This window comes from Xiphophorus couchianus, chromosome 12, assembly GCF_001444195.1.
Source record: "Xiphophorus couchianus chromosome 12, X_couchianus-1.0, whole genome shotgun sequence".
Classification (NCBI taxonomy): domain Eukaryota; kingdom Metazoa; phylum Chordata; class Actinopteri; order Cyprinodontiformes; family Poeciliidae; genus Xiphophorus; species Xiphophorus couchianus.
This window is the reverse complement of record NC_040239.1, coordinates 2,413,322-2,437,254: the sequence shown is the minus strand read 5'-3', so window position 1 is coordinate 2,437,254 and position 23,933 is coordinate 2,413,322. Positions and strand designations below refer to the sequence as shown.

Here is a 23,933-nt window from a genome sequence, read left to right as displayed (position 1 = left end):
TGTCACTCTGAATTGTAATGTGGCTATAAAATGAAGAAGATGATGATGCGGCCACAGCGGGTGATCTGTTGGATGCTGGGGCCAGGACCTTATCCTCTGCTGCTAAATTAAACTGTGCTGACAGGTCTCTGCAGCCGAAAACAGTCCCTGCAGCGATGAAAGCTGCTGGTTGTACAGGTCAGGGTTGGTTGTTTCTAAGCTTAATATCAGCAAAAAGTTCTGATAAAATGGCTAAAAATTTTAGTTGGCCTAGAGTCGCCGCCCATCTAACCAGAGGTACAGGTTCAAACGGAAACCCGGGCGCCCAACTCCAAAAGTGAATTCTGGGTCTGATTTGAGATTTTTTTTGCTCTGGGATGAGACTGGAAATCTTCTAAAGTTAAAAACAAAGTTTTCTAACAGATATCGAGTGGAGGCTACCGCTAACTCAAACGTTAAAACTACGCTAACACCAAACCCTAATCATAAACACGAGTTCAGATAAAGCTAAAGGGCTAAACCAACATGCTAATGTTAAAGCCCCAACTTCAATTCAAAGACAATTTAATTTTTACATTATAATTTACATGTTTCATAATCTTCTTAGATACTGCATTTATGTTTATGTCTTATTTTCTTCATTATTTATCAAGAAAAATTACATTAGGGAAAGCTAAGTGCGCTAAATGTTTTCAAAGTTAGCTGAAGTGCTAAATAAAAACAAATTAGCTCCCCATTAGTGGAAGTGTGCTCAACACTACAGTTGTCTAAAGCTCAAACTAAAACAATAAAAACATTGAAAAATGTGTTTTTTAATGAAAACTAAAATTGTTAAAATAGCTTTTGTTGGAGTCGCTTATAAATCAACATATAAAAAATATTCCTGGGAGTCCAAGACGTTACTTACAGGATGTAGGTTATAACCCCGATACTCCTGCAAAGACAGAAGTAATAACTTTAGCATGAAACATTTTTAACATGCGAGCATCATGTAAAGAAATAAATTGCCTTTACATGAGATTTTCACCTGAAGCTCAAACATCACATCACATCCTGCTCATTCCCAGACCAGCTGCTGGTTTACTCACCACATGTCCGCCTCCAGGCCCAAAGGTTCATAGTTCACTACTTCTGGAGCTGTGAAGCCAAACAGAAGGTTTTTAATATTCAGGCCAACCTGCAAATCACACGTCCACTGATTATCCAGATTCAGGCCTTTTGCTGCACATTTTCAGCTGGTTTTTAATCAATAATTTCTTTAGACATGTAAGAAAACTCGGCGGCTCTTAAGCCTAAACCTGTGAGGTGTGAAAATGTAGCTTTTCTTTTCTCTTCACACTTTCTCAGATGTGTGAAAAATTACAGATTTACTACGCTTCTCTTCAGACACAAAGGAGTTATTGAGGAAGAAATTAGATTTGAAGGATAACATCTAGTACATACCGCTTATCATTTTAGGATTTCTTTTACATTAGGCAGGTAAATGCAAACAAAATCAGACGTTATTTTTGCCCAAATGTGACTCAGTTTCAATCTTTTCAAGACTTGCTGTGTGAATGTAAACTTAGATAAAATAATATCTGTGAATGTTTTTCCTCCTCATTTGAATCTGCATTCAGTTGCATATTTTATAAACTAACAACAAACACAAAACAATTAGTCTATAACGTCGTCATTCATATTTGTAAAATAACCAAACTGATAGAATACTGATGTAAACTGCAATCATGACTTGAAGATGTTCGTTATATCCTGATATGATTTTGATGCAAACTGCAGCAGAGGAAAGTATGCAAATGGCCCTCAAACCTTCTTGAGTGGAGTGTTGCAGCCTCTCTATCCTGCAGTAATTAGGCTTATGTTGATTTTACACAGCCAGCATGCAGATGTGGCTTCAGCAACATCTCTGCTGATAAAAACTCACAGGCTGCCTGGTGCTGGAAGAGGCCAGTCGAAGGCTGGAGCCGTTGGCAGTCGGCCTATTTAAAGGCCAGATGGCGCTGCGTGTGCCTGTGGTTTGCATGTGAGACATTCCTGGTAATCTCCCGTCTATTATCAAATGTTTGGTGCAGTTAGCACCTGCTCCTGTTAAACCCCAGGGATGAAACCAGGAACACTGGGTGTGCAGCGGATACAAACATGTTTACAGAAATCAGTCTCACCTACGAACTCTGGAGTCCCAAAAATGTTCTTGAAATCATTTCCGAAGTCGATCTTGTGCGCTAGTCCGAAGTCGATGAGCTTGATGCGCGGGTGAGGCATTGAGCGGTTCAGCAGCATGATGTTCTCCGGCTGCAGCGAAACAACAATGACTTAGAGCAGGACATCCAACTGGGACCAGTTAGAACTGGGCAGGAAAGAGTCCCATCAGGATGGGAATGTTATGCAAAACATGAGAGGGATCCTGTCTAGGAAAGCAGAGGTGGATTTTATACAAACCAAAACAACAGGCCGTCACAGTAATTATTTAAACATGCATGAGGTTAGTTAACGGGTAGAAACAGAAAGTTTGATAAAACGAACTTTAGTTTGACTTTATTGATTCGTTTCTGCTCAGCAAACAAAGATTAGATTATAACGACATCCAGAATATCAGCTGGTCCAGGATTAAACGTGTTCAGTCTTGCAGTTACGACACGTTATTCAACTGATAGGAGTCTGTTTAAAGACCTGAGTCAGGTCTGTAGGACAGCAGCCCTGTACTGGACTCTGTCCCGGCTGAGCCAGTGAGTTCCCAGCTGGAGGCAGCGTCACCAGTTACTGGTTCTGCCAAACTGCAGATGCTGCAGGCGTCAATAAAATATCTGGATCGATCAAAGAGTTTCATCCGTCTGCAGGACGAATTAAGAGAACCGAACTTTTCTCCAAACACGACGAAGAGGAAAACTGATCAATAATCATCTCCAACATTTTACCAATCAATAGATCACAACAAGAGTTCACAGGAAACGGAGGCCAAGTTTATCGTGCCTTCTGTGCTGGGGTGAACTTTGACCTTTCACAGTTTCTCCCCCACTCGATAGAAAACAACAAATGAGTCACAATGCTAACAACATTAGCAACAAAGCAGAAAAATAAAATAAAAAGTGAGGACTCGTTTAAAGGAGGCGAGTTTATGCAAAAGAATCAGTAGTTTGTTCAGATTTCCAGCTCTGCTCAGGGATTTTTGTGAATAAAGTTATTTTTTATCTAAATGAAGCTGAAAACATTAAAGGAGCTCAGCCTGCTGTACCTTCAGGTCGAAGTGAGCGATCTGCTTGGAGTGCAGGTAGAGGACTCCGTCCAGGATCTGCTTCAGGAACTGAGTGGCCTCCTCTTCGCTCAGAGACTCCTTCTCTGCCAGGAAGTCAAAGAGCTCACCGCCAGCAACACTAAAAACAAAAAGAAAAAGAGGAGAGCAATGAGGGGAAAGGATCCGATCAGAGGAAGCTGCAAATCCCTGAGATCCAATCAACCTAAACCGATTTAACGGCTTCGCAGTGGGAAAGAACCGAGTTCAGCTCACTTTGAACTTTATAGCAGATTAAAAAAGATCCTTGATTAAAACGGCTTTTTAAAAAACAATATGTGACCTGGAACATGCCGTCTAAAAATGATAACTGGAAAAAAAATTAGCTTTAGCTTAGATTTAAAATCTGGCTTCTTAACAGATTCCTAATTATTTAATCCAAAGATCTCAAATGTTTTTATCTGATTATTAAAGAAAAATACAAATATATAATAAACTTATGAATTTACAAAAGACACTTAAAGGAAGGAAGGAAAAATTTATGGCTGGATGAACAAACAAACGGATGGAGGAAGGATGGATGTCTTGGACCACAGAGTGAAAAATAAAAGATTCTTTATTTGAATCCAAATCTAAATAATTAAAACCCAGATTTCTCCAGGCCTTTGAAGGCCAATTAACATCTAAAATAGTTTTCATCATCATGAACTTTTAATATTTAATCCTGAAAACTTGATTTTATTACAAAAGCAGATCCAAATGAAACTTCAAACCTCAACATGAAATTCTTTTAAATCTTAATAAATACCTGCACAGCTTCACTAATAAGCAACCGATCAGTTTCTGCACACCTACAATCAGATAATCAATTCTCCTTGGCAGCAGAGGCTCAGCTAATTAACCCACAGCGATGTAACATAATTACTGATGTTCATGGTAGCGGCAGTGATGGGAGGATGAGGAACAGGAAGTGATGAAGGCACGAGGACAAACCTGCAGCGTGACGAAGGAAGCAGAAGTGAGAGCAGATAGCCAATTTAAATATTTTCACACTTACATGTTTTTGTCACCATATGTCAGAAAATACACCCAAAAGTTGCAGTGAAATTTAAGCTTAATAGTAATTCTGATGATATAAGAATAATTCTAACATTTTTAATATGTTTCAGCACATAAAGAACCGCCAATTAATCCAGCAACAAACACAAACGTGTCCCTCAAACGTTTGGAGACCACACCCGAGCAGATGACGCCTGATGCATGAATCCTCGCTCTATATTTACCTATTTCAAGTTTTAGAAAACCTGATACAGAGTTTTAAATATGTAGAGAAAAAATATTCATCGTTGCTCAGTTTTAGGATGTCTGGTATCTTCATGTAGGAGATAAATCCTGCTGTTGAACATTAAAGGGGCAGAATGATGTAAAATCGACTATTTTTAGCTTCACATCATGTTGTAATGTTATCAAAACAGACCTGAGTGTCGCCTTGATTTTTTCATGCATGTTTGAGAAATCCTTTAATTTCCATTAACCACTCAGCTGTGCAAAATGCCTTGGTGAACCTAGCCCCGCCTTCGAGACGCAGCTCCTCCCCCTTTCTGCTCCTTCAGACTAGCCAGAAGCAATTAGCAAACACCTGGTGGATCCGCTGAGCTCATAACAGGAGATATTTCTCAGTGCAACGCTGGTAAAAATGTTGTAAGAAGATTAATAGAGGAGCCACGTTGTGAAGGCGCAGTTTTTAGAAAGAGCAGGAGCTTCTTAAAGAGACAGAGGCCTAATTTCCAGGCATTAAAAATAACAACTGAAAGTAACATCATTAATTGATTGTGATACAAAATGGCGCTATGTGCCTGGAAAACACAATACTGCTGCTTTAATAATATTAATCCATCCTGAGGATTTCCCTCCAGCTTCCTCGAGTTTTAGCATCTTAGAAACTAAACCTGTATCAGCCATGGGCATAAATGAAAGCTCCTCTTAACGATGGGCAGATTCTGAAATCGCCCAAAACACCAAAGTCACGTGAATAGTTAATCAAAACTATTCACATGACTGAGATTTAATACCATGTGCAGCTTGAATCTTTGGTTATTAAAAATGACATGTGAATAAGTTTGTTCACACATTAAAAAAACACGATGCACCATCCTCCTCCTACCGCTTCCTGTTGTATTCTTTGTCGTTTCTGCCAGTAGTAAAATCTGATTGTTGATCACGTGACTCGTGTGATGTGAAAAAAGTGTTTCCATTGCAGTTTTGTGAAACACAAATTTCAACACAGCCGAAAAACCTACAGCAAAAACGTCTCAATAAATGTGTTTTTATTTATTTATTTTTTCCCCAAAATTGGCATGTTTTAAGCAAATTCATTTTTGTAATTCCAATTTGTTCAATTATTTATGTGGTTAATGGAAACGCATCTAGTGACACAGACTTCTGTCATTACTTCATATTTATAGTTTTCAGCCGTTGTTTACGTCGGTTCTTCTGATGCAGAATCACGACGTGTTTCATGAGATTCAACAACAAGCAATACAACCGTTCAGACTGCAGACGCTTTGAAAACTACCAGATATTTATGCGATTTAGTTCCACATATGAAGTGGCAGATATTGGATGTTATTTGTGGGTGAAAAGGACAGAATGCTATGAAAATTTTTTATTTGGGTCGAATTTACCTTAGAAGAAGCTGAAGTTTTACAAACTATATGTCTTTTAATGATACAGTTAAAGTCTACTGTGAAACCATAATCACTAAGTCCAGCTCTGAGTCCAATGGAAAACCTTTGGAAACAGAAGAATCAATCATAACTCAAAGCTAACAGATCTGCAGCAACATGTGACGTTTTCAAGGTCTTATGGACCAGAATATCTGAGGAATGTTTCTGAAGCCACTTCAGTTGTGAAGGCTAAAGAGGAGCCAAGCCAAGCTGCTGGGTGGGAGAATTTAGTCTTGATAACTGAATATGGGAGAATATCTACATGTGTTGGATGTCAACAGCAAAAACAAATCAACTGCTGTCCTTATTTCCATCTCTAATCTACACGCTCTCATATTCCAGTTCTTCAGAGTCCAGTTCTCCTCACATGCACGATTCTTTTACCACCATCCCATAAAAACATACCAACACAAACAAACAACTGACACTGCTATGAGAAACATCTCTGAAATGCGAACAGCTCACAGAAAGCCATTCCTGGAATGTCTGGAAATCAGAGCGCTCGCTGATCAGACTGACTCGTCAGGAACATTTACCTCCGAGTCGCCGCCATCAGAGAACCAACAACAGTTCAGTGAAATTAAAACATTTAGATAAACCGCTAAACACCCGTCACAAGAGAGTGCACCGTGACAACGGAGAGCAAATAATGATGCAGGAAAAAGACCAAAAAAACCTAAATAAAATAAAACGGAAGAAAGACAGAAAACCAGAATGACAGAAAGAAAAGAAAGAAGAATTTCAATTAATTAATTAGACAAATTTAACACATAAAATTTTTTAATTTTTTCTGTTCTTCATACAGAAGTCTCAAGTCTGAATCATTGTATTGTGTTTCTGGTTCACCTGTAAATCTGACACACAACTATTAATTATCTGACTGTACGCTGAGAAGACGACTGTTGTGGTCAAGTTGTGCTAAAAGGAGTTAGGCTTTAGCACAGGCGCTAATGCTAACGTCACCGTCCACTGTTCATATTTCTGAAGCTGTTCCTGAAACACTGACAGCTGAATGGATAGAATAACATTTTGCTCCAAAGTGATGGTTGGATAACCTAAACTACAGATTAAAAGCAATAGATATATTTGCTGTCAAGCACATATATCTATTTATTCAATAACTTAGCTACAGGGTTTTAAAAAGGAATGTTTTTTAATTAAATGTGAAATTACAGACCTGACAATTCAATTTTAATTGAGTCCAGCCACTACTAATGATAAGAAACAGTTTTGAAAATGAGGGTTAATTGTAATCAGTACAGCAAAAGTGCCAAACAAATATTTTCTTAAAATCTGAGCTGCTAATCTGCAGAAATTTCAGCCTTTCAGCAGGAAAATGGCGCGCTTGTACCGGATGATTGCCTCAGCAATGGAACGGGCAGGAAGTAATCACGTCGCATGTTTTACAGCTGCACTGTTGGTTCAGACTGCTGCTGCTTGCAGGTGACTCAGCGATTCAAGTGTACTGCGCTCTGCTTGTCGGAACGACCTTTTCCAAAGAAGTGTGTGAGCTGAATACCTGCGGAGCAAACATAACTGATCCTACAGTCTTTGAAGTGGCATGTGGGCTGGTTGAACTGGTCTAACTGGTGTTTGGAACAAAGAAGCCTCGTGCCGCACAGCACTTCTAAGAGATCCCAGCTAACGTCAATATTTTATACATAAATCCCTCCAACACTGGCCGTTATAATTCCTGATCAGACATTATGTTGTTTAGATACAGGAAAAGCCTCCATGCAATGTGACGTTTTCCTGTTAAACTGCCTTTGTGCTGTTTTACACCTTAAGCCAAGTAAATAAGTGACAGGAAGTTTCTACTCAGACAGTAAAAACTGATCTTAGTGGAGATAAATACACCTTCTGTCTCCAGGACTGACCAAATGCTGTTTCACAAAGCATCAGCCAGAGATCATCATCAGCCAATTAAAAAGGAACTACATGTTGTTATGTCCTGTTATTAAAATTAAAAAACTCCCATTGTTTACAACAGAACAGCAGCCTGTCCTCTAAGCTATTTCTGGACTGAAACCTGCCATGCTTTTCTGCAAAAACAAAACTTTACTCAAACTATTTCGTTAGCTCCATGTGTCTTAGAAAGTAAATTTGTATGAGTCAAAATTAAAATAGTCAGGAAAAACATCGTGTCAATGTTGCCTTAGCAATAGCGCTAATAGTGCTAGCTACGCCAACAAAACTAACAATTACTGCAGTAATTGTTAATTATATCAAATATTCTTATGATTAATCAATTTTTCTCACAGTCAGTTAATGAATAAAAAGTTTGCACATTAAAAGATGCAAAAAACAAATGATTAAATTCCTTGTTTAAATGACATAAAGAACATTTTATTGCCTAAAATGCATTCCTATAGTGAACTCTTTTCCATTTGCAGTAAAGTATGAGACAAAAACAAGAAAACTTCTAACATCAACATGTGAAACATTCTAAAAAATCTTTTTTTATGTTTTGTGTTAATTACTGCTCTGTTTATGTTGGGTTATGAAACTAAAATAACTCTTAATTTTCTAGGCATGTGTGGACTGCAATCTGTACAGATAAATGTATTTAAACTGATTATTAGTGTTCATGAGGAGGAGCTACTCACAGTTCCAGGATGAGGATGACCTCGGCTTTGCTCTCAAACACTTCGTGCAGGGTGATGACGTTCGGGTGCTGGATCTCCTTCAGGATGTTCACCTCTCGCTCGATGTCTTCCTTCGCCACGCCACGCCGACCCGACTTGTTGCGCCGCTTCTTGATGAATTTGGCGGCGTACTCCGCGCCGGTTCTCCTGTCCCGACATCGTCTGACCACGGCGAACTGACCGCTGTCGACGAGAAACGATGACGTTAAACCTCATGCTGATGTTGAAAACTTAACTATAAAAGAATTTTATTATATTTAGCAGGATAAAAACACTAAACAAAGAAGAGAAAGTAACACGGTAAAATTATAATCTGATAGTTTTTAATCAGAATAGGGTGAATCATACAGTGGAAGTACAAGTTTATCCAATAATAAAGCAAACTAATCAGTTAATTAGACACACCCAGAGTGATTTAAATGCTCTACTGAAGCACAGTAACAAATAGAAAACCATTGTCTAACATATGAGAGTTTCTGGGTGCTTCCCACAGATTTATGAGCCAAAGGGAGTGGGAGGAAAAATGAGGCACTGAAAGTGTTGATCAGAAACAGATTTAATTAATAACTGGATGATGAATCATGGCAGCGCCGCCTGGAATCAGAGAACGCACTAAATGCCGAACCTCAACATCAATATGGATTCAGATGAACGTCAGAAAAACTTCCGGTTTTTCTACTTAAACCCACCAAATGATTCTCAGGTTGAATGTGAAAAATATCTGGGTTAAATTTCATAGCCGCAGTAATGAGCATAAGAAAACAAGTTAGAGGTGAGAAAGCTCAGAGATAAATAAATCTGTAAAAACATGCAATTATAATCTACACAGACTTCACTGTTACAACATTGCAGCTAATGAAAATGAAAATTAATATATTTTTTGTACATTTTGGGCTTAATTACTACTTTTGAGTTGTTTTTTAGTCTGCATGGCCCAGTCAATGATTAATTGATTACTAAATTAGTTGAAGGTTATTTCAACAATCAATTAATCATTTCAGCCAATAAACACAGCATGTCTTAATCTGTCCTTACATATCAAACCCAGTGTTTGAGATTTCAATAACATCTATGAAGAGCAGTTTTATTCAAAATTAATGCTTTTGCTAATAAACAATTAATAAATTCCTCCTCAAATAAATTCATATGCCCATGAAATAAAAACAAAAAAATGTTTTTTCAACAGTTTTACTTTATTTCAAGTTTTATTTATGTACTTACTTGATTATTTCATAATGGTGCTTCATACATATTTCAGGGATTTTTATTTTTTAATGATAAAGTAAAACTGACACGTTAGTGGCTGGTGTTTGCAAAGCAATCCACCAATCCAGAAGCAGCTTCCCTTTTCCTTTGTGCTGATTGGCTGTAGCCCTAAGAGCAGAAATAAGGAAGCTAATGCTAGTTAGCGCCAAGACAGTTTCCATTGTGTGCATTAATGCATATTTAAATATATTTGCACTGTTCAAACCAGTAGAATAGGCAGTTGTGAATGTTTTTAGACTAAAGTACAGCAGAAATCTGAACCAGATTTAAAATTTGCAGCAATTAATTAAATAAAAAACAAAAAAAGCCACAGCAGATTTAGTGTTGTCATTTTGAACTTTGACAAAGTTTATTGGTTATAAATATTAACACTTTCTCTTTTTTAGCAACATGAAATATTTTTGTGTATTTGTGGATGTAACTTTACTCAGTGGGATTTCATAAGTTCATGTCTCAGACAGTAAGAAGCAGTTTCTGGACTTTCCTGTTTCACTTCCTCATGAGTTGTTTTTGCATGAGATAATTTGCTGCAGTTAAAGGCAGCCGATGCAAAAGATCTCAGTCGGATGGATTAACAAATGGGCAATAAATCAATTACATAATAAATTAAAACAAGCTCAAATTTGTCGTTTCTCTCTTTTCTCTCATTCTACCAAAAACTGGATGACGAAAGTCTTCAGGCTGGTGCTTTGGTCTCAGCTAGTTCAATGTTGTTTACAGAGACTTTATAATTCATTTATTTGTCATTTCTGGTATTTTGTTTATTTATTTTGGATATTTAAAATGTCTTCCAGTTCCAATTTAATTTAAAGTTGAGAACATGTTGTTGCCTTATTATTATGTCGTTATAACCATTATATCACTTAAAAATGGTCTTAAAACAACAATATTGTCATTTATCGCAATAACTTTTGGGCCAATTTATCGTCCAGCAATATTTGTTATTGTGACAGGCCTATTAAATAATGCTTCCATCAGTTTGTGACCTTTAGCAACATATTGGACAACATCCAGCTAGCTAAATATTACAGTAGCATGAAAATTCAAGTTTATGACTCTTGGAATATATTAGCCAACAATTACTGCTCTCCAAACAGCCCTCTGCAATATCACACACTCTATACATGCAGGCTGAGCTAACCAAGGTCCACCTGACATTTCAGTCACTGATAATCCTGCATATGAACAACAAAGGGGTTGTTATGGAAATCTGTCGGCACTGTCGTCGAATCCCTCGTCTCATCAGGATAACGCTGACTGTGCCGTCGCTCGACCACAGCGCTGGCAGGAAAACCACTTGGGGAAGCGAGGACACTTGGCTGAGGGCTGTTGACGCCTCCGCCGACTGCGCCTCCTCACAGCCCAAGCAATCATGAAGCACTTAGTGTACCAAACACCCACGGAGCGATGGAGGGAAGGGGAGAGAAAATCAGACTCTGCCACATTCTGGATCATTTTTCTCTGGTTCTCCATAATCACAAAAACACAACGGAGAAGCTTATCTGGCTCAAAGCCTCTCTCTACCACAACAAAATCACTGTCACCGGAGGCCCGGTTTATTAGGAAGCAATTTGGTGATACATGTGGCTCTCTCAGCAGAGTGAGTGAGTGTCTGATGAGTTGGTATTATCCTCTGGCTGTGAAACTGTCAACTGCAGAGGATCTTTGATGGAAAACAGAATCAAGACGGCAACGTATTTCACTAGAAAGGGAATGTTTCGTCTTCTCCGCTGCATGCCAAGTCACAGCAGCAGTTACTCCAAATACTGGCTGTTTCCATCCAACTGTAGAGCAAATCTTAAGCAAACTTTTCAAATGTGGCACAGAAAACACTAATTAACTGTGTTTTTATCTACAGTTTGGGGCGAATCAATCAGGAACATCAGATGTTGACGCTAAACAGGATAAACAGGAAGTAGAAGTCGCTAACTAGCATGAGCTACAAATCTTAGGAAAAAACTGGAGAGTCAGTTTGGACTAAGAAATTTTTCCAAGTTTTGTGCCTCTGGTAAGGCACAGACCCTTCCAGTGGGTGAGAGCGTTCATAACGTAAGAACTTATTCATGTTTCCATCTCCTCTTTGTCTCAGTAACTCATTTTCAAAAAACTAAAGACCACAAGCAAGCGTAATAATTTCTTTAAATAGAAGTTATTTTGAATTTTGCCACTTCCAACCTTTTCTTTTTGTGCGAAACTTCAAAATGCGCATGATAAAAAACAATGATGGAAAGCCTGGGGCTACATTGTAGCCATAAGGTTTGTTCAAAATACAAAATATCTGAAACTGAAAAAAAAAAAATGTAACATAAAAAAGTTGAAACTGAAAAAAGTTTTGAAACTCAGAAGATGTGAAACTGAAAAAAACGTCAAAACTACTAAAATTCGAAACTGAAAATCAATAAATCAGTTCAATATTTTCTCCAGTTTCAAATTTTGTGCAAGCAGTTTTGTTTAGTTGTCGTTTGTTTTTAAGCAGCATCATGGCAGCACTGGAAGAACTTCACACCGAAGCATCCCTGATGAAAATGTACCATGAAGCTGGAAGGAACGACGCTGCTTTAAGGAAGTGACTTGTCCTGCGCCGGAGACACGAAGCAGATAATGTGAGGAGGAAGAGGGAGCTGAGGATGAAGGCTTTCTCATGCTAATAACACGTCCACCCCCATTCAGTCTGGCCTCGGCCCATTGTTGCTGCAGTCTGTCACTCAGGCCTTGGTGCAGATATGGACAGACATCCTGATCTGCTCCTTTCAGAGACAACAGTGTACAAGCCTTTTGTTCACACAGCTTCTTTGTAATTTAATACATTTACTTACAAATGCAGCTCTACTACTCTCATATCAAATTACTGAAACCTACTGAACTCATCCTCTGACCAAACGCTATAAAGAGCACTCTAGACGCTGCAACATGAAGAAATCCTGGTGCAAAGCTACAATTATGAAAATATGTGGTTAAAAATGCTACATGACTGCAGCACCAAGAATGATTTATCTTTGGCAAATCACACCAAGCACCTAGCTGGTGCACAAAAAGTCAACTGAATGGTCCAATCTGTGCTCAGCAGCTAGCTTAGCCTCCAGAGTTGGTCACCTGGAACAATGTCAAACAGGAAATGTAACAAAAGCAAACAAAAGCTTTCCACACTCACGCAGAAGAAATGAGTTGACTGGGAAGTTGTGCAAAGTTTCTAACGGATGAAGATGAGTTTATAAACTCAAGTTAGTTTATTTATTTTGCACATTAACATCAACCTCAGCTGACCGAAGCGCTTCACAACAATCACAGATAGATAAATGATAAAACATAAAAATAAAAATAACCTGGCAAAAAATAGACAATTATAAAAATCAGCACAAAATACCAAAAATAAGCAACCAAGACATATTTAATTTCAGCTGCAGTGATATCTCAAAAGCAAAAATTTCCAATTTTTTTTCTTTAACTGGTGTTAAAGGCCAAGAACGTTTATGTCTGTTATTATAACAGGATTTCCCCCATAAAACCTGCTAAGCCTGGTGCTCAAGGCGACGCCCTGAGAGTCAGTGTTTGATTGAGTTATTAAGTGTTCCTGGAAGAAACCATTTACTCTTAAACGAGGCAAACACAAAATATAATTAAATAATAAATTTATGGAACTTCAGTTAAATCCTGATGAAGTAATCAACCAGTGGATCTTAAAACAAGCAGTGTAATGCTGGTCACATTTAAAAGTAAATAAATCAAAAGTAATATAATGGACAATGATGAGTCAGCATATTGGTATGCTTTACTAAATATTCCTGGGGTGAAAAGTTTTTATTGTATTAAGTGTTCTTGTGTTTGTCTCGATCTTCTCATTTTGATTAGTAATGTCTCCAGCTTGGAGCAGCATTTTCATTTACTGCTTCAACTCATCAACTACAAACCAAGCTTAACCAAAAAGTCTTTGTTTTATCGGTTACTGGTTTATATATACATATATAAAAATGTAAAAATAAATAAATAAACGATGCTCAGCCTGGCGGGGGAAAGAAAGCCTGGTGGCCCGCCAGGCTTATGACACACATTGTCATCCTATGATTTTAACGGTGAAATTCAGTGAAGTCAGAGCAGAATCAGCTGATTTTTAGCTAAACTGCCATCTAGCAAAACTGTCATAGACAGTTGTGTATTTCTGGATCGCAGGAGGAAATACCCCGTGAGAAAACATGCATGTGTTTATGGTTTCCTTACTGCCCACGGTGCAGCCCGTTGTGTGCAACATTTGACACAAAGCCAGCAAGAGTCTGAAATCGGAGGATCCGGTAGGAACAAAAAAGGTCTCAAAGAAAAAGAAAAGGAATCAGAGCTGACATTTAGCAGCACTCTGTGACATTTCAAAAATGCTCTTAGACCTTAATTAAGCCAATTCACCCAACCAGCACCTCGACAAAAGCACTTAAAACACAAACCGTGTCTCTGGCCTTCATAGCCTGAATGTAACTCAGTTATATAAGGTTCATGAATTTATTAAACTCTTGTCTGACTTGGCACCTGGATTAGATGTCAGGAGTCCTAAAGGCATTGCTTCATGATGGGAGGAAACCTCATGGTGACCGCATCTTCCCTTCTGTTGGGCAACATGTTGGGGATGATTCACACTCACCACTGTGTTTACTAGTTTTGCAACAGAGCTGTCTGACAAAATTTAAAAAACAGGACTGGTTCCAGCCCAAAGCTGTTCAGGGACATTCAGGGTTTTTCCACCTCGATTCAGTTTCATAGATTTTTAGGGACCAAAATTGCAACATTTGTTCCATCTGCAGCTGCTGTGGTTCTTTTTCTCACTGCATTGAGTCAAACCAACCAAACCCTTTGAGCAGCCAGTTCCCCTCCTCGCCTCAGGGGGCGCAACACCAAGAATCACAAATAAGCCAAAAACCTGACAGGAAAGGGCCTCTAAAGAAAACAATGAGCACAACTTCCTTCTTCATGAAACAGAAACAAAAATGGAGTAGCTCCAGATTTTTGTGCTTGTAGGATTTCTCTTTTGTCTTTGTCTAATTATCACAAGCCAATTATCACAAGTCATTTCTGCCGCTAGTGCTAGGCTAACGTGTTTAGTTATATTTCCCAGAATGCCCTGCGCTCATCCACTTCCTGCTTTTGGAGCGGTTTCTGGTCAGATTTGTGTTCACATATGAATTTGAACTACACCGGCGTTCACTTTAGCTAATTCTGAGATTTGCTGATTTTGCATGAATTTCTGTGATTGTGGATCCACAAAAATCTGGATGGACCGGCTTGTGCGATATAACTAGACACGATTCCAAATGGAAGCAAAGCAGCTCAGTTAAATACTGATTTAAAGCAGAAGGGCAAAACTTATAAAAATCAAATATGACTTAAAAGTTCGACTTTGTAGTTTAACGCCTTGGGATTGGGCCTCTGTCTCTTTAAGAAGCGCTGCCTTCAGGAAGTCATCCCAATATGGCTCCTCTATTAACCCTTTAGCAACATTTCTACCAGCGTTGCTCTGAGAAGTAGCTCCTCAGCTGTTTCAGTTTGCTAATTGCTGCAGGCAAGTCTGAAGGTGCTGAGCTTGGGAGGAGCTGTGACTCAGAGGCGGAGCTAGGTAGACTCAGGTGTTTTCCACAACTGAATGGTTGCCATGGAGATTAAATGACTTCTCAAACGTGCATGAAAGAATTGAAGCAATCTATCTAACCAGGGCTGTTTCTGATGAGGGAAAACATTATAACATGATGTAATAAATGATAAAGGTTAATTATGTAAAAGTGAATAAAAGAATTCCCGAACAGCCTGTGATGGGTTTTTTTCTCCTTTCAGCACATAAAGGAAGGAAGAATCAACCCTTCATTAACATCAGCAGCTGCACACATAAAAATAAAAGTAATGGCCATAGTTCAAATTCTCTCCATCTCTCTCTCTGAGGGAACGGATGGAAAACAAAACCAAAAGCTGCAGTGAAGAAGCACAACAAGCATGTTTCCTTCCATACGAGATGATGCGTCGTACGCCTGCTTCTTTATTCAGCCGAGGCTGTGAAGGAAATCCCTGTCATCCTCCTGGGAGAACACCGACTTGCACAGCGGCTGCTGAACAAGCAGAGCGGAGGAAATAACGAAGAGCAAACCCCCTTCCTGGGAATCACAACCAGCAGAAGCAGGCAGGCTGTTTTTCAGCCTCAGATACTCCGAAAGATCAAATTGCTTTGTCGAAGCTTCCCACTGCTGGCCTGCTTGTTTCTGCGAAGCAGCTGGAAGAGGGAGGAGGAGAGGAACACAGCTTTTGGAGAGTCTCTGTGGAAACATTTACTAGTCTTAGGTTTTTATTATAGGCTAGTTTTATTTCGTTGTGGCTTTAATTCAGTTAGTTTTAGTTTTTAAGAGTGTGTTTGCCAAGGTTCCAATTAACTAAAACTAACAAAATAGAACCTGAAATCAAGACAACATTTTCCTTAACTAAAATAAATAAAAATGGTAAATAATGGGGCAAAACTAACTGGAACTATGTCATGCATTTATAAAACTAACTAAAACATACTGAAATTATAGCTATAATATTCTTTATTTTTGTGTTTATGAATCTATTTATTAGCCTTTTGAACTCAGTAAAATAGATTTATTTTTAAAACGTAAACAAGCAGTTTACATCAGCTATATGCAAATAACGGCGCTCCATACTCCTCCTGGCGGCTACGCTAGTCCACAAAATGGCGACAGCAATAGTTCTGAGAAATGTATTCAACCATTGAATAAATGTTTTGAAAATTGTATTTTCTGTTGCTTATTAATTTACCAAATCGATGTGTACATAATCACAACGCTTTGAATTTTTAATTCTGTACCTAAAAATTAACCAAAGTATGAAAAACCAACTAACGATATTTATCTAATAACTAATACAAACTAGCAAACACGCTAATTATAATTCACTTAATGAAAATCAATTTCAGTTTTTGTTATTTTGTTAGTTTTAGTTAACAATAATAACTCTGCTCAGTATTTATGCTTCCCGTTAGAGACAGTCATGTTGATATTACAGGTTTACTGTGAGCATGATGTGAGAAAGACGACTGAAAATGATCTGCAGCTCCTTTAAAATAACGCTTTGCTCCAATCAGGTTACAGGCAGACGGCGTCGGCTCACCAGGACTGAGTAAATTTCATTTTACGTTTATTAAGTTATCTCTTCAAAGCCCGAGCTCTGCAGACGGCTTCGTTCTTATAGTGGAAATAACTGGGAATTATTCAGCTGCAGAGAAATAAACGACTTATTTACTAGCTAACCTGCGATAGCGTGTTAGGGCCATACTAGAAAGAAAAAATAAAAAGAGGAGGAGTACATTTCTTCAAAAAATATAACATTTTCTAGAAAAACAGTCAAACTTTTTCAACATTTGAAACTGAAATTTTCACATTTTTTTTATTTCCGAGTTCAATCTGAAATTTTCAGTTTTCTTCTAGAAACTTTTTGAGTTTTCAAACTTATAAATTCCCCAGTTATTTTCCTCAAAAATGTCTCAAATTTTTTTTCTAGCAATTTTTAAACTTTTGAAGCTCAGTAAACTCCCAACATTTTTTCTAGAAAATTTCTGAGAATAATCTCAAACTGTAAAATTATTTTTGGCAGAAACTTCCTCTCTGCTAGCATAGCTTTGCTAGCAGAGAGAAACCGTTAGCAACCGTTAGCCTTAACGTTCTCGTGTCACAAAACGCAAACCTTTGCCTGGCAGAGAAGTGATGCCATAAGAAACAGTACATCAAATATACAAAATTAATCAATGAATTCAAGACATTTTAAGGCCTTAATTTTAGATAAATGAATTTAAGACCAAGGATGTGTGGATACGATCGGCTTCTCTAAGAATTGAGAAAATTGGGGCCAATTTATTGATGCACCCTATTTTTTTTCACACTTATTTTCTTTTGGCAGCAAATGTTCATTTTCATTCAATGTTTTCTTTACTTCCTGACCTGCATCTTGTCTGAGACGAACTAAACGAGCATGACAGCTTCCAGCTTTTCTCGTGGTTGCAGTGAATCCAGCCTTGTGTGGAAACAAAACGAGTTGGATGAGTGAGTTGGATGAGTGAGTTGGATGAGTGAGCCGTCAGAGCGATGCAGCTTCGCCTGGATGACCTTCGGGTCTGAACGTCTGGCCTTGTCAAGACGAGGCAGCAGCAGAACAAACAAAGCCGAGACGTAACGAGCAGCAGAAAGGCTTTGTAAACAACAATCAATGAAGTCAGCAGGGAAACCGTCTGATGATAACTAGCGCTACACAGTCCAACGCAACACAAAGGTGCAAAGGAGGAATCAGCCTGCTCCATTTACCGCTCGTTATTTCAGTCAAAAATAAAACATTTATGGGGAAAAACAAATCCAGAATGAAAAACACCTGCAAGATTTTACAGCAGGAAAATATTCACGTCACTTTAACTGATAGGAACCTTCAGATTGTGCTCTGATTAACAACCATCAATAACAACATGTAGACTGCTTGTAGTCGTTGTTTAGACTAGATTTGATTGATTATTCCCAAACTTTATCTTCTCTGTTGAAGCAGGAGCAAAACGGCAAAACGTGTTTGATGTGAACAGTTTCTTCAGAAAGTCTAGTTTTCTGAGAAAAAGCAGCATTAAAGGGGAAAATGTCCATATATCAGAACTTTTACCAAAATTTCAAAAACAAGAAGAAACCTGCACAAAATGATCACAGAGCAGCTGATGAGGAGGAAACGGACGAGCAACGCCACGTTAAAATAAAAAAAACATTTCATAACAAAAAAAGGACGGCTCTTCATAACTCAGTTATGGAGCTAGAGCGAATCTTCAGCCGTCAGAAAAATAAAATATAATAAATGTAAAACCTTGCAGTAAAAAGAACAAAGAAAGTAAACTCTCCTGGCAATGACTGAATGATAAAACGTCCTGATTTATGCTGACCAAGTTCTAATACTTTTTATACTCCACAGGACCAAAACTCCTGAACTACAGTACATTTTATTCCATAAATGTTTCATTTACTTTGAAAGTAAAGTGATAATAAGCTCAGTTTAAATTCATGTCAACGACAGGCTGTGCTGAAATAACAGAAGTTTTCATTCCCAAACAGAAGAATGATTTTTGTCCCCCAGGAGAACTAATTCAATAAATTATTGAGCTCCTTCAAAGCCTTTCTGTATATGCATAAAAATATTTTAATCTTTGGCCTTAATCCCAACATAATCCAAATATACATCACAGCCTTCACTAGTGCATCGATGTGGCTGCATTAAAAGATCCCCTCTTAAAACTGGACAAAAAATGTGGTAAATATAACATTTTTAATGAGAGGATGTTGGTAAAAACAAGCTTGCTGAACTGGACCGATCTTCACCAGTTAAGAAGAAATGACCCTTCAGCCATTTACATCCCCTAATATTCACTATGCAAGCAGTGCAGGCTGCTGACAAAGCATCATTTCATCAGCGTCAGATTTTTGCATCGATAAACAGAAATCAATATCCAACCGCTGTTCTCTGCACCAACTATCACAGCCAGAGCGATTCACTTAACTTTATGTTCATATCATCAAGTTGATTGGTTAATCAGCAAGCAAGAAAACTAGCAACAATAGTAATCTTACTAGCTAAATGATTAGGTAGCAAGAACGGCTCCATTTAGATGATTACTGTGTCAGTAATCAACACTGACAGATGATAACTTTACTAATCATTTAGCACTAGCTAAGTTATTACATAGCTAATAACTTAGCTAGCTAAATTATTAGCTGATCGTTTTACCGTCACTTTCATGAAAATTTGTTGCATTTAACCCATAACAAGACTCATAATAATTAGCTAATAATTTACCAAGCTAGTTTAATAAATCTTTTAACTAGCTTGCTAGTTTGGCTAGCTAGCTACATTATTACCTTTAGCTATTTAGCTAGCTCATAATTTAGCTACCTTAATTTTTACTGATACATTTACTGCCATTCTTTTGTGAAATTTTAATGCATTTAACCCATGAGAAAACTAAAACAGGTAAAACTTGCATTTTTATTGTAAAATGAAACACCAGTATTTGTGGGAATTAGGGTTCAAAATAATCCAGAAAAACTTTATAACACCTCCAAGACATTTAAAACTATTTATTTTAACGTTCAAACAACAATCATACCTCAACACACATCTGTTCAAGATTTTCTTCTCTATTTTCTGGCCTTAAGAAACCTAACAATACATCTAAATATAATAAATTCAGCAAACATGTTTACATACTATTGATATTTTGAATCCACTTTTTAGGGAACACAGTTCTTGAACTACGATGACCAACACGCCGCGGTGCGTCAGCTCCTTTACTCCACTCTGAGTCAGCTATTGATCGGCTCCCTGCTCTACTACAGTGAAATAGGAGAGCGCGCTGAAAAGCTGAAAAGTGTGGAGAACAATAGCAGAGTGACAGTGTACACAAAGCTCCTCTGTCAGAGCTGCTATGCACGCACAGACTGACGGAGGACGGCAAACAAGTGGGAAGATCTCACCTTCCTTATGCAACAGAGAAAATTGGCTTGGCAGCATTTTTTTAGTTGCTCATAGCAACCCAGTTATTTCAAAGCAAGCCAGTAGATGAAATATAAACCTGCACCACATTGTTTGGACATGACATTTGTTTTTTCCAAGCCCTCTGGGAGTACAGAAAGCTGCGAGTTCAACACCGACACACGAGACGGTAAAGCTGTTATTTACATCTCCTGCAGCCGTCAAGGAACACCGACGCTCAACTGTTGCTTTTCTAGCCAGCTGGAAAACCGACATTCAGCCAGTTTAGCTCTAAAATTTGGCTCCTGCAGCAGAAGTGTAATATCCGTCTCATAAGCTGGTCTGTTGCTGGGCAGAAAGTCTGCAGGGGATTCATTCATTTGAAGCAAGAGGGAACATTAAACATAACCTCATAATAAAAAGAAAGTACATTATACTACTGCAATTTATCCATTGACTATTATTGTCACAATTAAAACAGCACAAAAACTAATAAAGGCAGTTTGAGTTTTTCAGGGATCCATGGACAGCAGCTCCAGCTGCGCCGTCGTTTCAATAATTAACTCTTAAGCTTTACTGTTGTTCTTCATGAAAGTTGTTCTACATTTTAGATAAAAACAACTAAAGCCAATACTGTTAACACTCGACCATTAGCTGCAGCTATGCATGTCACAATAAGCAATAAATCAAATAATCGGATGATAAATTAAAACAAGCTCAATTAGTTTTTCTAATTTTCTTCTTTCTAGCAAAAACTGGATTCTTTGGTTTCAACGAGTCAAATTTTGTTTACAGACTTTATAATTCATTGTCGTTTCTGTTTTGTTTATTAAAAATGTTTTCCAGTTCCAGAGTTAAATGTTCATTATAATTTAAAGTTTATTGATCTTTGAGAATGTGTTCTTGCATTATTATTTATCGTCCAGTAAAACGTGTTATAGTGACGGGTCTAACGGCGCTCCTCAGGGACGTTCCGCTCTCCTCTTCTCAAACAGAGGGGCGAAATGTCAATATAAACTCTGCCAGGCATTTCTGATCCAATTCAACCTGGTCTCTCTTTTGCAAAAAAAAAAAAAAAAAACCTGAATCTGTACTATTTTTTTATTTTCCCTTTTGTCTATATTCATATTTTGAATGTCTTTTGAGAATAAGGAGGAAACAAAGTCAAATTTCTTGTTTACTACTATACTATACTATAAAATAACTTTTATTCTGATTCAATTTTTTCAATCTCTACAACCTAAATATCTACAGAGAGATTTTAATTCCCTAATCTACAGCAGGTTTAGTCCAGTGATTACACTTCTCCCTGCTAACATTACGTAACTGTTTAGTGACATACTTTGTGGATGAGTGTAACTGAATGGCATCTGATCTTATTAAACCCAGGTTTACATTTCAGGCTGCAGGATGAAGCCGTCGGATAAAAGCGAGGCGCTGTAATCTGGTAGGGTCGCGTTCCCCGGCGGCTCCGTGACAAAGCGGCTTTTGTTCTGACCGGTGATTGGCTGAGGGGATCGTTCATCAGCGCAACGAGCCGGGAGAAAGTGGACAGCGTGTCGTAGTGGAATAACACACCAAATTATCGCACAGCAAATTAAAAAAATAAATAAATACACAATGACAAACTGAAATGTAATGCAAAAGAAAAATAAATGCCAAAAATTTAACCTGGAAGTCTCTAAAAATGGAAAAAGATCAGAAAATGTTTAACTTTGAGACGCATTTAAACTAACCAGAGGTTTAACCATGAAGTACAGCTGCGCTTCAGGAGTAAAGCTTTCATAGACATTTTATTGCTATAAATAAGAAATTATAGTTGTTTTGTTCTTTTTATTCACATTTTGATGAGTTAAGACTGTAACAGAAGAAGAAAAGAAAAAGTCAAATATTAAGACTTGTGCCTCATTGCTAATGCAGCAGCAGACTTAATATTTATCACCGCTTCATTTTTCCAAGACACAAACAACCAACACAGCTTCTAATGCAAACAGAAACAAATAATTCCAATAAAATCTTAACTGATGTTATGCATCCTGGGAAGGGCAGACTGTAGTAAACAACGAGATATTCAACATCTTTTCCACCCAAATCGATAATGAAGAATCGTGAGAATAAACAGCACATTCGGTTACATAAATCAATATGTATTTACACTCCAAGTAATGCCAGTACGTCCATTAGCAGTTTATTAGTTTGTTGCCTTTTTATCAGGCTGAGCATAACAGGGACTTAAGTGTCTTAATACTTCTTGTAAAGATTCAATAACAAACAAAGCAGAGGTTTGTTTTGCTTTTAGATGCAGAGATGAATATTTCATGTGTATTAAGGTGAATGCATCTCTGCAAAATCGTTTGGCACTTGAGTCAAAATACGAGATACAGAAGAAGAAGAAACATTAAAGGTGGGAAAAGCTGATCTTAAATTAATGTTATAGTCCAGGTATTCACTCCCATTAAAGCTCCTTCAGATTGTTAGAAGCAATTACACAACAACAAGACCATTTCCCCCGAACAATGTGTGAATTTGGCTCGTGCTTCGCCTCTGGAACCAAGAGAAATCTGTCTGCTATTGCCTGTGAAACGTCGCCGTAAATGAGCACGCTCACTTCAATTACAGTCCTGCTTCTCTACTTAATTAAATTGTCTTTGGCTCACGGGGTTGAATAAAGTCCCAGTGAACTGTGCACCGTGTTCTGTCGCCGTCCAAATTCCCCACAGCCACGTTTTCCTGCTGCGTGTTTGTGCGCGAAAGGAAACGATGCAGATGACAGAGCGGATAAAGGCAGAACAGAAACTGGCTGCTGCTGCTGACAAAGTTTGTCCTTTGAAAACAGGTTTGTCACATCTAACACTGAATCTTTTTACGTATCTGCAAAACAGAAAAACATGGTTTTGATTTTTCTTTTTCAGTAAATAAAAACCCATCTTTGTGCACAGAAAATTAAAGGCATCTTTATCAACCAATGTTGGTCACAATAAATTTTGCCGGACGATAAATTGTCCCAGAAGTTATTGCAATTAACAATAACATTGTTGTTTTGAGACCATGTTGAAGTGATACAATGATAATATTGGCATAATGATGCAAGAAAACATTCACAAAGATTAATAAACTTTAAATTCTAATGAACATTTAACACTAAAACTGGGACAGATTTTAAATATCCAAAATAAACAAAACAGCAGCAACGAAATTGGACTAGTTGAGACTGAAGCACCAGACTGAAGACTTTCATCACCCAAGACAGAAAAGAGAAAAACAATAAATCATGCAAATGGAAATTGACCTCGTGTTAATTTATCATGTGATTAATTGATTTATTACGACATGCCTAATTGATGTTTCAAATAATTTCAGCTTTGATTTCAGCAACACAGCAATCAAACTTCCAGCTTTCCGGTCTGTGTGGTTTAAACGGGGACGGAGAGGTCAAAAGGTCGACGTTGATGCGGTGGGATGGCGGACCAGAGACACCGAGGTCCGGAGCTGTCCGATGCGATTCTTCCTGAAAGCTTTGCACCGAGTGTGGGAGGGCGGTTTGGAGTCGGCCCGGCCCACTCAGCAGTGCTG

General features: G+C 38.0%; 1 protein-coding gene across 2 annotated transcripts in view; it reads right to left on the bottom strand.

Annotated features, from left to right (window-relative positions):
- The window catches only part of dapk1 (death-associated protein kinase 1), a 66,138-nt gene that overhangs the window by 28,194 nt on the left and 14,011 nt on the right, over window positions 1–23,933 (bottom strand). For both annotated transcript variants that reach the window (XM_028034087.1, XM_028034088.1), the window contains exons 3-7: window positions 8,541–8,762; window positions 3,212–3,350; window positions 2,142–2,271; window positions 1,068–1,116; window positions 887–913 (exon numbers count right to left, since the gene is read on the bottom strand). In XM_028034087.1, the coding sequence (XP_027889888.1) occupies window positions 887–913; window positions 1,068–1,116; window positions 2,142–2,271; window positions 3,212–3,350; window positions 8,541–8,762 (567 nt within the window). The remainder of the gene's footprint in view (window positions 1–886; window positions 914–1,067; window positions 1,117–2,141; window positions 2,272–3,211; window positions 3,351–8,540; window positions 8,763–23,933) is intronic.